Source organism: Pundamilia nyererei, unplaced genomic scaffold (assembly GCF_000239375.1).
Source record: "Pundamilia nyererei isolate P.nyererei 1_Seehausen unplaced genomic scaffold, PunNye1.0 scaffold00028, whole genome shotgun sequence".
Classification (NCBI taxonomy): Eukaryota; Metazoa; Chordata; class Actinopteri; order Cichliformes; family Cichlidae; genus Pundamilia; species Pundamilia nyererei.
The window spans coordinates 3,748,960-3,764,873 of NW_005187429.1; the positions used below are offsets into that span (position 1 = coordinate 3,748,960).

The following is a 15,914-nucleotide window of genomic DNA, read 5'->3' on the forward strand; positions in this document are numbered from 1 at the left end:
AATTGTTGTCATTTGGAAATGAGATCACACATAAGTATGAATCGAGATCGTGATTTTCTAACGATTAATCGTGCAGCCCGAATAGACAGTGATGAAATCTTAATCCATAGTTTGCTGAGCCTATTGTCAGATTACCATTAGGGTAGGATTAACTGCCGCTACCTTGACAGTTTGGCTTACCTTATGGGTACTCGGAGCTGTCATAAAAAGACCAACTTCCCATGGCATAATCACGGGTTGGTTGTTGACATGGCAGTATTTACTCGTTGGAATATGGCAATTACGGAGACTTCCATATGACATGAAAACAACATCTGCCCCAGCAGGCCTGGTCTGTGAGTCACCGGAGCCTCCTTGTTGTCATATGCTTCAGACCACACATAACGAGATTTGGTGCGTGTGAACTGGAAACACTGTCACTCCGGGACAAACCGGACGCCGACATCGTGGAAAGACGTAGGCCTCAAAGGCCGTCTAAAATAGCAGCATGAATGTGGATTTTTATCCTGCTTGAAAATAGAGATGCAGTAACAAGAGAGAGAGAGAGAGCAACTCTCCCTGAAGGCCAAGAGCTATACTATTTTATGTTTTTATTACAGCATGCTCACCGTGGCCTGTTATGCTGATATTGTGACGTTGTAGGGCGTCATATTGAAAAAATAAAAAGTGTGTTGCACAGCTCTCTCCAAGCCCTTCCATATGACATATTACTCGATATGGTTTCAAGAAATGCTTTTTTTCAAGGTGACCTTCATTGGGTGCTAACAATGAAGGTCAAGCTTAGCCAACCTAAGTACTCGTGTCCCCTAAGACCTGGTATATTGTTGTGAAGTTAAAAAATTGCGGGGACTGCTAACAAACAAACAAACAGACGCGATTATGTACTGTACTATGTCAGAGGGAGAAACTATGGAAAGGTGTTAAAAGTAAAAGCACTTTAATTGTCTTAAACTGATTTTTAAAAACTTTTATAACAAAGAGGACGCCGTTTTATAAACCTATTGACTTTATTTAACCTACATAAATCGAGCACAATATGTTTTCTGCATTGTGTTTACATTCGACTAAATAACCCTGAAACCTACATTTTCCTCTGCTATGGTCTGTGGGAATTTGAGCCATACTTTTACTTGTTTATTTATTTCTTTTTGAGTCATAGTTGTGCGCTTCAGAGACACAAACTCTAAAATAACATTATGAGCGAATAAAACTGCGAGGGGCTATTAACAGCTTTTATAATATGTGTGAAAACCTGCTCACGTTGAGTCTTAGGACTGTCTTTTTTTTTTCTTTTTTTGTTTGATTACAGCCAAAATCCAAGAACTAATTATGGTATTATTTTAGGTAAAGACTCAGTTTTTTGCTTGATACTGATTGAACACCTCATCTCAGGGTACCTGCAGATCTGATACCAGCCTTCAGCTAACATGCTAGCACTATGCCTCTCATTACACTGATTGCTGTGAAGATTTGAGCTCCACAGACTGTAATTACTGCAGCTGCCTTTGGTGATCCTCTGAATTTTCTTTTTTCTTCATCTAAGGGAAGTGACTACTAAACTCTGACAGTCCCCTAACTTTTCATGCAGGTATCATCATCAGAAATAGAAAGGTTTATGATCAAATACCTTTAAAACTAACGAGCTTCACTGTATATTGGAGTTAGCTCTAATTAGCAGCGAGTAAGTAGTGTGTGTGTCTGTGTGTATCCCATCCTCTATTTAGGCTAAAAGCAAGAAAACAGATTAAGTGAGGGGAAAACAGTTGTCTAGTGTCTAATTAGAGTTCTCATTATAGCTAATATTATCATCCTAGGATGCAAACATCTGACAAGATAGCATTGTCATTATGAGTGAAAGCGTGCAAATGTTAGTGTTTACCTCAAATCACCTTCTGTGGAGAATTAGAGGCTCTGGCATGGCTGCAGCCCCTCAGTCTTGTTGAGCACCAGTAATGCTACGGTCCAGTGTTTTTTGAAGTGTCCTATTATGTAAGGTGGCATGAGACGCAGGATTAGTGAGGTTGCCTGTTGTGACGGCATCATTGGTTCAGCTAATGCTTATTTGGTAGATTTGGTGAACTGGTGGGTTATTAGTGTTTTTTGTAGATTTCACAAGTGTGTTTTCTGGAATCAACAGAGTTTTGATCTTTTTTTTTTTTTTTTTGTAGACATCTGCAGAAAAATCATAATTGTTAAATTGCTGTCCTGATCAGTCAGTTTCAAGGATAACTCATTATTATATACATCAGCTTTCGCACCTGATTGAGGGTGGGGGGGATTATTACCTGAAAATGATTTTATTCAAATGATTCTATAAAAGCAAAGTTTCCAGATATGTATTAATAGAGATATACATGCTAAAGGTTGAGTATGTTTCTCCAACACCCACTCACAGTCTTCCTCTTTCTGTTTTCTCTCTCTGTATCACAGTTAGCTAGAGGCTGTTGCCACCCACGCACTCAGTCCTGACAGCAATTTACATTCAGAATAGCCGATGCGAACGTATCCATGTGTTCTGATATGTCACGTTTCCTTAGATCACTGCATGCTGCAAGTGACTTTCTCAGTGGCAGGTGAAAATACAACCTAAATATTTGTCTGCTTGGTCATTTGATCCATTTGCTCTCGCGCTGAGACACGAGGCAGAGTTGGGATTCAGCCCCACAACGATCGAGGAAGATTTCCGCTCCCGCCCATCCCTCGTGGTCGGGCCGACAGGTCTGAGCATTTTTCTCACGCGTCTGTCGGGAGAAACAGATGCGTTGTGCTGCGTGTTGGTGTGTTTCATCATCTTTACTGTGCAGTTGTGTGCCCGTATCTTCTGCAGTTCAAGTAGGAGCCCTTGGAGTTGTTTCCATGGATACCAAACAATTAGCTGGGATTCAGAATAGAACCTGGAGAGTCGCCTATTTAGAGGCTTTGGGAGTGAGGAAATCATAGGATGACAGAGTGTCTTGATTCTGCATTGCAAAGGGAAGAAAAAAGGGCTCCTGTGGGTAATGGGTAACTTCTAAAGGAAAAATAAATAAATAAATAAAATGCTCCAGCAGATCAATCAGAGACAAAAATAGAACAGCAGAGCGACTGTGAACATGAAACACGATCACGTTTCCTTATGTGCTGTGAAACATACGCTCTGAAGCTAGCTTAAAAGAATGCATGCATATAAAAGGGAATATGACCGTATTGCACAACCTGGGCTCACTTGCGGGCCGTATTGTAGCTTTTGACATGGCTCATTCCCACTTGTGAAAGGCTGAAAAGTGTGTAGCTGAAAATGTGATTGCTTTTTAAAAAATAAAACTTTTTTTAAGAAAAACCTTCATTCTTGGGGACATGAGGAAAGGCTAAATATAGATTGTGCTCCCATAGGTTTGCACATAAAGGTACACAAGCAGCCTATTATCTGAAGACTATATATATATAAAGTGATATCATATGTATGATGTGATTGTTGCAATAGCCAGGAGGTGATTAGCATCTGCTTGACTCAGAGAGAGGGAAACATGCTAGCTTTATTCTGCCTTAAAATAGCTTTGAAGATGTTAGCGAAGTTGGCGAAGGTACATTTGGGATCAGATTAACAAAATATAGATTAAGTAATTTGTTTACATTTTAAAAACTGAATGTTGTGGTTTCTATTGATGTTTATGTTCCAGAGTATTTGCTAGCTATGGCCTGTAACCTTAGACTAGAGCGACCTTGTTTTATTTCTTTTAGCTAAAGCTAACCAGTTATAGGCCATTGCCTGATATTTACTTACAGATAGGGCAGTCAAGACATTAGATTTTCTATGTATGATTACAGTGGCCAATGGAATTAAAGATGGTGACATTATCATGTTAACTATAGAAAATGTGTTACAGGAACAGCTAGGTACTAGCTAGGTTAGCTAGATGTAATTTGATTGAGATTCTGCAGTCAGTAAAAGAAAGAGCAAATAGAGGAAATATTGGAAAGTCTGGTTGTTCTTCATTGCCTCATTGCTTGGCTGTTTTTGTGCACAGCTGGGATTCTCGATCTGTGTCCTTGACTGGCTTTTTTTTTTTTTTAATGCTGCATCACATTTTATGGTGGGTGGTAAGGTGTTATATCATTAATTATAATCTCTGGAGAGAGTGCATTTATTTGTGGTGCTAAAACCAATATCATATAGCTCCATATAGTCCTAATGGTAAACTGGTATTAGTTGGACATAAGTAAAGGAAAAAGTTGACGCATCTTAATTTAACCAGTTTAATCTGACCGTGTCAGCAAACACAGAAACATTTTGGCCTTGCGGTCTGATGAAATCCAACAAACTGGTTATTGATTCTGTGTTATGTGAGTGTTATCGTGAGATCAGTGTTCCAGTTTTTCCCACAGTTACTATTTTAACTTGGTGTTTGAGGAACTTGAACAGTTAATGAATACCTCTCTTAGATTTCTGTCGTTCATATTTAAAGATGGGGATAATGTGGGATGGATATATTCGTACTCTGTGACCCTTACGCTCCTCTGCGCTGGAATTGCCTTCCAGGTCACCACATAGACACACACACACACTCGTGCAGAGAAAGTCTCAAAGATAGATGCATATACTTTTATAGATCCATCACCATGTTTACTCAGTTGCTACTAGCCTAAAGTCAAACCAAGACCATGGGTTTCAAGATGACTCATCAGAGTGTGGGTCTTCCTCCGAATATAGTTCTCACATCAGGGTTTCTTTTTCTTTTTTTGCGTCATTTTCCACTGGCATTAGATATAAAAAGTTTTCCCTTCTGATGACGAATATCTGTTTGGGCATGCAGTTTTTTTTCAGACACTGTTGTTTTTTTGTGTTTTTCTTGGGGGGCTGTAGATGTATGTTCTTGTTGCTGGTGTTCTTCAGCTTGAACTTCTCTGTGCTGGTATCTGGCCTGCTAATAATGTGTGTTCTGTCAGTGTTTTCTGATGATGTTTTCCTTTCTTGATGGGACTGAAGTGGCAGCTGCAAGGTAATGACGCAAGCTATGAGTAGGAAGTTTGTTGTGAAAGCAGTAAAACATTTCTAACTAATGGAAAACTAACTGTATTGTGACCTCAGAGAGAATGAAACAAAATGTAACAATAAAATAATAAAAATTAGTTTTAAGAAAGGACAAAAAAAATCATTAAAATCATAACTGCTTGATTGATTCAAGCATTATGCAGGATTTTACTGATGTTTTGTTGCGTTTTGTTTCTTTCTCATTATTACAGGATCAAAGTCATCATTCCTTTAGTTGCTTTCACGGCATCATGCTGATGCAGAATTTCACTATCGTGCTTGAGTACAGTAGTTTGCCAACACAGTTAATTTCCACTGAGATCTCTTAACTCTTAGCAAATTTCCTCTATTTTGGCAGAGTTGATACATAAAATATTTAAGCCTGGAAACAAGTAAAAATGTGATAATCCAACACTTTATATCAGAGCTGGCTGCCAGATTGTACTAGCTGGAGTTGCCTTAACATTGGTTGACATAAATATTGAACTGAATGTGTATGTAAATACAACCCAATTTAAAGACACAATAAGTGATAAATTTAAATGGCTTGAACTAAGTAGATGTAAGTTTAAAATTACAAAATTCTTACTGGTTTCAATCCCTGATATCCCCACAAAGTCTCAGCGTTTAATAATTATTGTGTTCGAGTTATGCTCCTGCATTTTTGAAGGTTTCAGTCTTTTCCATTTCTTATTTGTTTAACTCTGTTATTCTTGCTGCTTTTGTTTGGCACTTTTTCTTCATAGACCAATCTCGCAGGGCAAGTTTTGCCTCTGCAAGACAGTCAAGCATGGAAACTCCTCCCAATACGACCCCACAGCCTTTCAGACAGCCGGTAAGTACAATAAAACCATACAATGCACGCCCAAGTATGTGATGTAAGCTTTATGCTTGTGTAGAAAACCCCATAGGGTAGCTAGCTCCTCTGTAAACTTCCCACTGTAAAACCATAACTTATTTTCCTCCTGTTTTTATTTTTTATTTTTTTATTTTTAGAGCTTTCTCAATCGAAGGTTGAAGGGTTCCATCAAGAGGGCAAAAAGTCAGCCCAAACTTGACCGGACCAGCAGCTTCAGACAGATGATTTTGCCCCGGTTTCGTAGTGCTGACCAAGAAAGGTAAGTAATCATAATATATATTTCCAGTTTGTGATCTGTCCATTGCTCTCCATTCCAGATTTTAAATATTATTACCTCAGAGCGACGATGTGCTCACAGTTCATCCAATATTCATAATGAAAAGTCAGAGGAGGCCATGGCTGCAGTTTGAAAGAGAATTTTTGATATGGTAATGGTCTGTAATCCAGAGACAAAAGGCAACCTGGAAAGTTACTGCTTTGCCATTTCACTGATTTTATGACAAAAACAAAAGATAAAAAAAAAGATTAGAGCATGAATTTGAATGCTGAAGGAAGTTAAAGTATGCAGAAGATACACAGACAAACCGCAACTGAATATAAAGAACCAGAGGCTGTAAACATTAACATTGTTTTCTGCTAGCTGATGTAAGATGGAAAAATTAGACGGCAGATATCGTCAGCAGGTGTGGAATTAGTAACGTCCTGGTTATAACGAGCTCAATTGTATCATAGCCATCACTAAGATAGTGGATACAGTCCATTTATGCACCGAGCTTGGGAGCTAAACCATCAGCAATCAGAATCTGTTCTTTCTTGGGTGTCTGACAATCCTGTTTTTGTGCACTGTGTGTTATTTCAGTGGCTACTTCACATCACAATGGCAAAACCTCTTAACTTTTTTCCTGAAAGCCGTGAGGTTTTTTTTTTCCCTTCTTTTCGTTGAGTTGCTAATGTCAGTAGAGTAGAGAGGCAATCAGTTAAGATTGCCTGTTACAAGCCGACTGACAAGCTGATTCATTTCAGTAAACTCAGGGATTTTGTTGTTACAGCCCTACTTACTCTGGTATGAATGACCAGTTGCCAAAATGTTAGCAAGCTCTAACCAACAGAAAATACATTTTATTGTCAGGCGCCTGGTCCGAACACTCATCCAGAACCATTCGTCTGTAAATGATTAATCTATACGGACCTTTTTTGCAGCAAACATCTGACTTATCACAGCTGGAGAAGTCGGTGTTATTTCCAGTAAGATTAACTTTGACTCTCTTCTATTCAAGTGTGCCACTTATTAATTTTCATTTTTTTGTATTTGCACTTTTCCAGCTGTGATGTCTGCTGTGAAAAAGGCCTATGGAGGACAACAGATCAATAAAAGAAAAAAGTAATGGGTCTGCACGCTGACTTTAAAGCTTCCAAATATAGCTTAGGCAACATGGGTAAAAAAGGGACTGTTTTAACTTTAATGGTGACAAAAAGTGTATAAACACTGAACTGGCTACATCAATGCTGACATCATTATTTGGCTATTCTATGATAGGTCTCTATGCATGATAATATTAAATCCATTATCACTGATTGAAATGCTCTTTTCTTCTCTTAGGGCGTTTCTTTAAACGGTGTCTTTAAATCAACCGTACCTGCGCTTCGGATTATTACTCACATGTCATGCTCACATGCAATCATTAAGATTTGTGTTACCGTGATTAGAGATATGCATTAATCCTTTCATCACAAATCTATTTTGTGCTTTTAAAGGGACACGTTTGTCCTCAAGTGGCTCAAGCAGAATGTGTATGAATCTCCGAGGAGCTCATGACAGCCTTCGCTCCCACTGTAGCTCCTTATCAGCCACAAAAGCAGAGCCCCGTTGAAAGAAGGACGCTGCCTTTAGCGATACCTTCACAGATGGTTTCAGCCAGTGACGAAAGATCTTCATTTGAGTGATATTAATAGAAGAGCAGTCTATCCAATCATTGCAACGATGCTCTCTGAGCTGCGATTTATTACAGATGAACAGAAAATAAATAGGGGGTGAAGGCTTGTATTATCACAACACGGAAAAGGTTTGTTACTTCAGTTTGTTTTATGTCTGCACAAAAAGATTAAACAATAGCAGCTTAATTAGATGCACATTTATTTAAATATGTACTCATACTCATGTATTTTTTATTGAGATGTCTGTATGAGAAGCCTGCTCATATATACAATTAGAATCACTGGTTTTCATCAGCACAAAGTCAGGAAAATAGAGCTGAAATGAGTGTAGTGTTGAAATCCGTTGGGCATTGCAGTGGAGACACTAGTGTGATTTTTCTTGTCGGGATGCAATAGCTTGCAGCTCTAGAGGCTTTCACCACAGCTTTTTCTTGTTTTGCATTCTGAACTGAGGTCACATCCCGATGGATTCTCGCTTGCATTGTGATCAAAATTTTATGCAGTCCTCACACAATCCAGTCACGATGCACATATGGGAAGTACAAAGATGTAGAGAGGGAGAAGGTAAAAATCTAATGCTGACACTACACTTTGCCCTCACTACAGGAGATGCTGTAACAGACGCATTTAGGGCAGGTGTGGCTGACCGATCCTGGAAGTAATCAGTGTGTCATTTTTGCAAAGCGCGTAGAAATCCTCTGTTGTAAAATTCAGATTGCCGGTTCAGATGTTAAAGCAAGTTTTGCATTAACCCGAGGGTTTCTGTGGGGGCAGCAGTGAAGGAGGAGGAGGTGGTGGCGGGAGCTAAACGGCGATGGGGTTAAAGTCTGCCTTGGTCGATCTGCCTTTCCCCTCTAACCACAGCCGTTCACCGCTGCCTCAGACAGCTGCCTTCACAGCCTGCTCCGCGTTCTGCCCACACACGCTTAATTCACTCAGTAGTGTTAAGTTGACTTTGCAATAAACCCACAGCATTCAACTTCACACTCTAGCTTTCCAACGCAGCTGCTCGGCCTTTGCTGCCAAGTCGGTTTACCATGTCCTGCGTTCTGCGATGGCACCGTCAGCTCCCTTAACATGATGATTCACTCCTCTTCTGATCAGCATTAAAATGCAGCCTTAAATTTCTCTTCTCCTTTTACTGCATCATTATCCATTCAGTCAGGACCAGGATAGTCAGAAGATTGTTACTTCCTGTTGCAGTAATTTATATTTATAGCAGCGTGATTCTGCTCTGGGATCATCATAAGGGTATATAATGTGCATGGACCAGTTACTGCTACTCCAGGCATCAGTTACTACAAATATGACATTGATTAGGCCAGATACAACATGAAAGGAAAAGCTGGGATGTAGGTGGGTTGTAAAGTGGCTTGCAGATGTGTAGTAACTGCAATAACAGCTATCAAATGAAATGTGTGTGACCTGCGTAACTGATGCTGCGCTAAGTATGTGCATTCAAAGCACCACTACATGCTGAGTCATACTTTTGGTGCAATTAGACCCCATATTTTTTTGCTAATCGTACTTTAAAGTTAATTTTGAAAAGCTTCCATTGTGAGAAATTTGCTTGATCACTTTCTGACTAAGGTTTGTTCACAAATACATTATTTTTCCCCATTCTTTTTTAAAAGATCCTTGTCTACATCAAAATGCAAATGCCACAACAACATACTTGATGTGGCGATATAACCTTAACCGTACAGAAATGTTTATCAGTCAAAAGCCTACAAACAGTGACACAATACTACAATATGTAAGAGGAAAAAAAGGTGATAAAGGCACACACCTTTAAAAATCGCAAGACTAAATCTCAGTTTTCACTAGCTGGTTAACGTTGCTTTGGCTTGCAGGAACATCTAAAGCTCAAAAACATTCAAAATCACTGTATTTTTCTTATTTCTTGCATGGAGTATATAAAGGGTTAATGACCGAGCCTTCGAGGATTTTGTTGGTTAGGAGAACAGCTAGGTGTTTGCTTAATAAGATTTTATAAACACTGTATGTTCCTTTTTTTTCTTTCATTAAAGCCAGTTTTGGAAAACATTATAGGAATAGACTGACATTTTGGGTAATCTATTTCCATATCTTTGGAATCAGCCGTTAATTCCAGTTCTCGTCTAACTAGAAAGCGAGGAGTGTTATTTTTAATTACAGAATTTAAAAATAAAATTTTTAACCATTCAGTCTAAACTGAGCCTCCAGTCGTGACTATAGAGCAGCCCATAGCCCTCTACATCTCTAATGTCTGTCTGCCAGCAAATCAATTTAATGGTTCTCATTCAGTCTCTGTTTGCTGCAGCCTGAAAAGCTACAGTTAAACCAAAAGGACAGGCGCCCACTCACTAGTTGAGATGGTAACACACACAGCAAGTTAAACAATAGTTTATATTTAGGTTTCCTCCTTTTCCCATTACTGTGAGCAACAAAATCCCTTTCCTTGCTCCATTTTTTCCCAGTTCTGTTGCCTGTTAAAAACAGCTTCTTTCACATTTCTGCGTTCAGTTCCACCACTTTTTCTGTTCTTTGACAGAGCTGCCCTCTTCAAAGGTTATTCCATGATCAAGCCATAATCCTCACTGCGTTTTTATACCTGCACTAGAGTGCACACTGCTGAGCTGCTTCTCAGCACTTGAATTTACATTACTAAACGGTAATATCGACCTTTAAATTCAGTTTTTGTTACTGTAGTTTAGTTAAAGGTATATTTGCATTTTCAGACGACACCACGAGCTGGGCTGGTATAGGCCGTTTCCTAATACACATTATGAGTCACATGAGCAAAGTCAATACACCAAACTGAAAACGCAAGAACTGAAAATCTGGTGTGGTTTACTTTTTCCATAAACTCATTATAAAAGGATCACATCTAAAATAATTGTGTTGAAATTGCAGGAGTGACACATGAGGATGTTTGAGCTACAGTGACTCATATTGTGTGAAAACACCACCATAATCACATCTGAATTCTGAAAGTAAGTCAATATCTTCCTCTTCTTCTCTAGGACTCGCTTGATGCAGAGCTTCAAAGAATCCCACTCCCATGAGTCCCTCCTTTCTCCTAGCAGTGCCGCAGAGGCTTTGGACCTAGTTTTGGATGAAGACGCCATAATCAAACCCGTCCATTCTAGCATTTTAGGACAAGAGTACTGCTTTGAGGTGCGTTGCGGTTGTTTAACCTTTTCCCTCTCCGTGGTTTCACCTCCCTGCTGCTGGATTTGTTTTATCTCACTGTATTTATGTCGCAATTCAGGTGCCACTACAAAGCCACTTCACACCTCACTTGAAAAATAAATGAGGTGACCCAGTGGTTTATGGAATTAGTGCTTTAATAATTGAGTTAATTATATAAAATTGGAAACTGAGAATTGATAGAGTTTGGTCTGTTCGGAGTTACCAAAAAGCACAAAAAAAAGAAGTAATTTGAAGACACAGGACCAGATTTACTAACTGGACTAAGTACCTCGAGGCTGCAAAAATGTGCCAATGGAGTGTAAGGTTCTGCAAGTGCTCTATAAGCATGGGCAGCAAATACTTTTCACAAGTGACCCGATGCGATATATGATGTAAGAGCAGCACAAATTAGTGAGTCAGAAATGATCAGATCTGCGCAAGTTTTTCTCTCCATCAACAGCATGCCAGTTCAGCTGCAGGAGAATCGATATGTTTTGATACGAGGGCTAACTTTACTATTAGAAAGTGATGGAGACTGTGTAAGATGTAGCATCTGTTTATGGATAAATCAGACAGCCTAGATGTTAGACCTCAGCTTAGATAGCAGAACGTACTCAGAGAAAAGACTGCTTCATTATAGACGTATAAACCTGAAATCAGCATATAGCAGCTGACCTTCGTGTAGAACCTGAACACAAATTATTTACCTTATGGTCTTGGCCACTCTAGATGTTTATAAAGCTGCTAATAATGTGCAAGTAAGACCATGTGGGGGTGCAGCTATGTATTAAAAAGACAAATATAGGCAGTTTTTGCAAAATCCCAAATTAGAATTAGTGAAACCTGATTGACATAGTTGTCTTTATTTCAGTTTGTTATGTAATAAAACTGTTACTAGAGAGAAGTAAAAAAAAAAAATATATAAGAAAATGACACAAAAGTCCATTTGTGATGTTGCAGAGCTCAGTGTGTGCGCATGCAGAGACTTTTATGTACTTTGGGCTAATCTTAGTGTAGAAATGTGGCAAAAAACCTGAAACACTGAGAGGTAACTAGGCAGAACAACACAGCTGGCGTACTCAGGTGTCCCCTGTAGAGGTGGGATGCAGAGGAACTCTGGCCATGAGGTGAGCCACTTTTCTGAAGAGCATGAGGGGGATCAAGGACAGGCCTTCCAACAAGTTATCAAGTCACTCAGAGGCGACTGAGCAAAGCAGCAAAAGGCTTTGGAAGAAGAGGAAGGACTCTAACTGGGCTAAGAAATGTCTGCCATGGGGGGTAAAAGCAGAACGGGCATATACCTGGGGTGCCAGGTATTGCAGTTGAGCTTTCTGGTGGTGTCATGGCGCTGTCAGTGGAACACCAGTGAAAGAGGGTGCCCAACTGGTGGCCTTGACAATGTTTTTTGCCCCTTTCTCGATGACAAGTACTGTTACAGATTCCAACAAAAAGTCCTATGAGCTGAACTAAGTTAATTGAAAAACACTAAAGATGATCAAAAATACAAAGCATTGTTAACTATAGTTTTCTAAGGAATCTTTCTTGATCATGAACGCAAAAAAGTGATATGTTTTATCCACAGGTAACGACTAGTTCAGGGACAAAATGTTTTGCCTGCCGTTCAGCTTCAGAAAGAGACAAATGGATCGAAAACCTGCAACGAGCTATCAAGCCCAACAAGGTAGATTCAGTAGAACAGATTATATTTCATCCTAGTATTACACTCTCACTGAAAAGGATCGACTACATTGCAACATTATGAGACAGTTTTAAGTAAGGACTGTTATAATGCAGTAACAGAACTCCTCGTTTCACTTCCAGGATAACAGCAGACGGGTGGATAATGTCCTCAAGTTGTGGATCATCGAAGCGCGAGACCTTCCAGCTAAGAAACGCTATTATTGTGAGCTGTGTCTGGATGACATGCTGTATGCACGCACCACCAGCAAGCCCCGCACCGACACCGTCTTCTGGGGCGAGCATTTTGAATTTAACAATTTGCCTACCATTCGTAGCCTTCGTTTGCACCTCTACAAGGAAACGGACAAAAAAAGACGCAAGGTAACGGAAGTGTCTCGTGAAGTCATTTTTAATGCTTTTCGCCTAAACATTTGCAATAAATACGTGAAATAAACATGTTTTTTCTTAAAAATCTAGGAAAAAAGCACATACATTGGCCTTGTTAGCATCCCCATATCCAGCATCACCGGCAGGCAGTTCGTTGAGCAGTGGTACCCGGTGATTCAGTCCAGTGTTCTCGCCAAAAGTGGCGGTGTTGGAAGTACCAAAGTTATCAACGCCTCACTACGCATCAAGTCTCGCTACCAGACAATGAACATCCTCCCGATGGAGCTGTACAAGGAGTTTGCGGAGTACATTACCAACAACTACCGAACACTGTGTGGGGTTCTGGAGCCTCTGTTGAGTGTGAAGAGCAAAGAGGAGGTGGCATTTGCACTGGTGCACATCCTTCAAAGCACGGGGAAGACAAAGGTAAAGAGAGGTCAAATTATGGCTTGTTGGTGTATCTTAAATAATTTATTTTCTTGTCTCCCTCTTTTCTCTTTGATTTGTGTTTTTTAATTTGCAAGAATTTTACAGAAGTACGGTTAGGTCCAAAGGTTTCTGGACAGTGGCACATTTTATTGTGTTTTTTCCTCTTTACAACAGCTCAGTGGATTTTAAATCAAGCAACAATCAAGACTGCAGACTTTGAGCTTTAATTCAAGGGATTTTATAAAAAAAATTTAAATGAACGATTTAGGAATTACAGATATTACAGTGTGTTTGTGTGTACAGTGTCTCTTTATGTCTGTCTCCACGTTGGGTGAGTGCTGAGTAATTGCATATGAGAGCATGAGGGTGGGAATGGATGTTTGTATCTGTGTGTGCCTGTTGGTTTGTGTCTATGTGTTAGGTTGGGTATCAGACGCCACCTCTCTGGGGACCAGCGGCAGGTTCATGGGCAGCCAAGGGTCAGTTATTTGTAATGTTAATGTTGATGTTGGTTCTGATAATACATTTCTAGGATACACTGTATAACCACCAGTGTTGGGTAAGTTACTTTAAAATAGTAACTTAGTTACATTACTAGTTACTTCTCTCAAAAGTAACTCAGTTACTTCAAGTTACTCGTTACTTTCAAAGTAACTAGTTACTAGGGAAAGTAACTTTGGTTTTACTCAGAATTCTCTTGTTAATGTGTTTCTTCCATAACTTTGCCAGTCTTCTAGCTTGCTTACTTGCCACAAGTGCACTGTGCCACCTACCAATAGAAAGGAAAAGATAATGTGCATATTTCCACGAGAGAAATCCCACGCCTGGACCGTCATTGACTCCTTTTCACCTCAATAAGAAATGCGTAATATTTTCTCTGAATACCAGGCGGGACGGTTGGCAACTCTAATAACTTATGAACAAAATAAAGTTTAACATCGTTAACATCATAGCACCCACCCAGCTGCATAGAAACACCGTCATGCTAGCTAGCACGCAGTACGAAAAAGTCAGAATAACGAAAATAAACTCCACCTAAACTTGGTTCATATCTGACCCAGAGAGACTGCAGGTCATAACTTCTTACCTGAAGTTCAGTTCACACTTGGACCGGCGGCCGCCTCGGGTCTCTTTTCCTTCTGCGTCCCTTTTCCTTCATCCACCTGCTGCCTCCACCACTTGCTAATGTTACTGAATCTGTGGAAGCTCCACGATGCCACCACACGAAGTAACGAGTAACGACCCTATCTAAATCCCAGTAACGAGTAACGCGTTCCTGATTTTGGCATAATAACTAGTTACCGTGCTCGTTACCACAATAATAACGTAGTTACTGTAACGCGTTACTTAATAACGCGTTAGTCCCAACACTGATAACCACAGACCAGTCAGGGTACCCATGCTGACCCCTGTCCACTGTCGAAATGCCAACAATGGGCATGTTAGCATCAGAACTCGACCACGGAGCAATAGGAGAGCGTGCCCTGGTCTGATGAATCATGTGTTCTTTCACCTCATGTGTATGACCAGGTGCGTGTGGTCTTTTACCTGGCCAGCTGAAGCAATGTGATGCTTTAGGCCAGGGGTCAGCAACCTTTAACACCCAAAGAGCCATTTGGGCCTGGTTTCCACGCAAAACAAAACACTGGGAGCCGCAAATACTTTTTGACATCTAAAATGAAGACAATATATATATTGTTTTTTACCTTTATGCTTTGTGTGAACAACTAAAGAGTGTTGCTTATGAAATCCATGAAGTGCTAAAGAGAAAATTACATTTTATTTATGCAATGAACACATTTTGAACTTTTAAAGAAATATAACAAAAAGGAAAGACACCCAGCTGAACTAAAATGATCCATGTAGCAAAGAAAAACTTGTGTACTGCCACCCTTATATCGCCTTTGGGCTTTTGGAGCGTAGCAGAGCCTTGACCTCAATTAAAAAAATAATTGGAATAAAGCACTCTGCTACTAAAAAATTGAAAAATAAATATTTGCAAAATTCTGCATAAATATTTATTTGTTTACTTATATTTATTTTACATGGTAAATGTGTGTGGCGAGGCTTAGTCTGCAGTGCCACTGCATGGGAGTCGGACGCACCTGAGCGGCACCCGCAATCACGCCTCGCCGCCTTAAAGTCTGTGCTCTCTTTGCTGTTGTGTTGTTGGGCTGTGAGCTGAAAAGCTACAATCGGCTTTATGCGTACAGCAACCGTGTGTGAAAAGTGGTCAATAAAGAGATGCTGAAAAGCATGTTCATGGAAACATCGTTGGGTCTGCCGTGATATGTTTACAATGGGACTTCTGCTCCTGAACCTCTGCGCACAGTGAAGTCACTTTCATCTTTACGCAGGACTGTAAGCTGTCATCTGTGAGGCGTGAGCGGTGTTTGTTTTTAACATAGTTCGCGGTGGAGCTGCTGACATAATGTGGAT

General features: G+C 39.9%; 1 protein-coding gene across 5 annotated transcripts in view; it reads left to right on the forward strand.

Annotated features, from left to right (window-relative positions):
- Positions 1-15,914, forward strand: part of LOC102214578 (ras/Rap GTPase-activating protein SynGAP-like) — a 57,349-nt gene that overhangs the window by 11,538 nt on the left and 29,897 nt on the right. For 4 of the 5 annotated variants that reach the window (XM_005728512.1, XM_005728515.1, XM_005728513.1 and 1 more), the window contains 6 exons: positions 5,758-5,846; positions 6,008-6,129; positions 10,811-10,964; positions 12,562-12,660; positions 12,780-13,040; positions 13,137-13,472. In XM_005728512.1, the coding sequence (XP_005728569.1) occupies positions 5,758-5,846; positions 6,008-6,129; positions 10,811-10,964; positions 12,562-12,660; positions 12,780-13,040; positions 13,137-13,472 (1,061 nt within the window). The remainder of the gene's footprint in view (positions 1-5,757; positions 5,847-6,007; positions 6,130-10,810; positions 10,965-12,561; positions 12,661-12,779; positions 13,041-13,136; positions 13,473-15,914) is intronic. The other variant, XM_005728514.1, reaches the window with a different exon arrangement.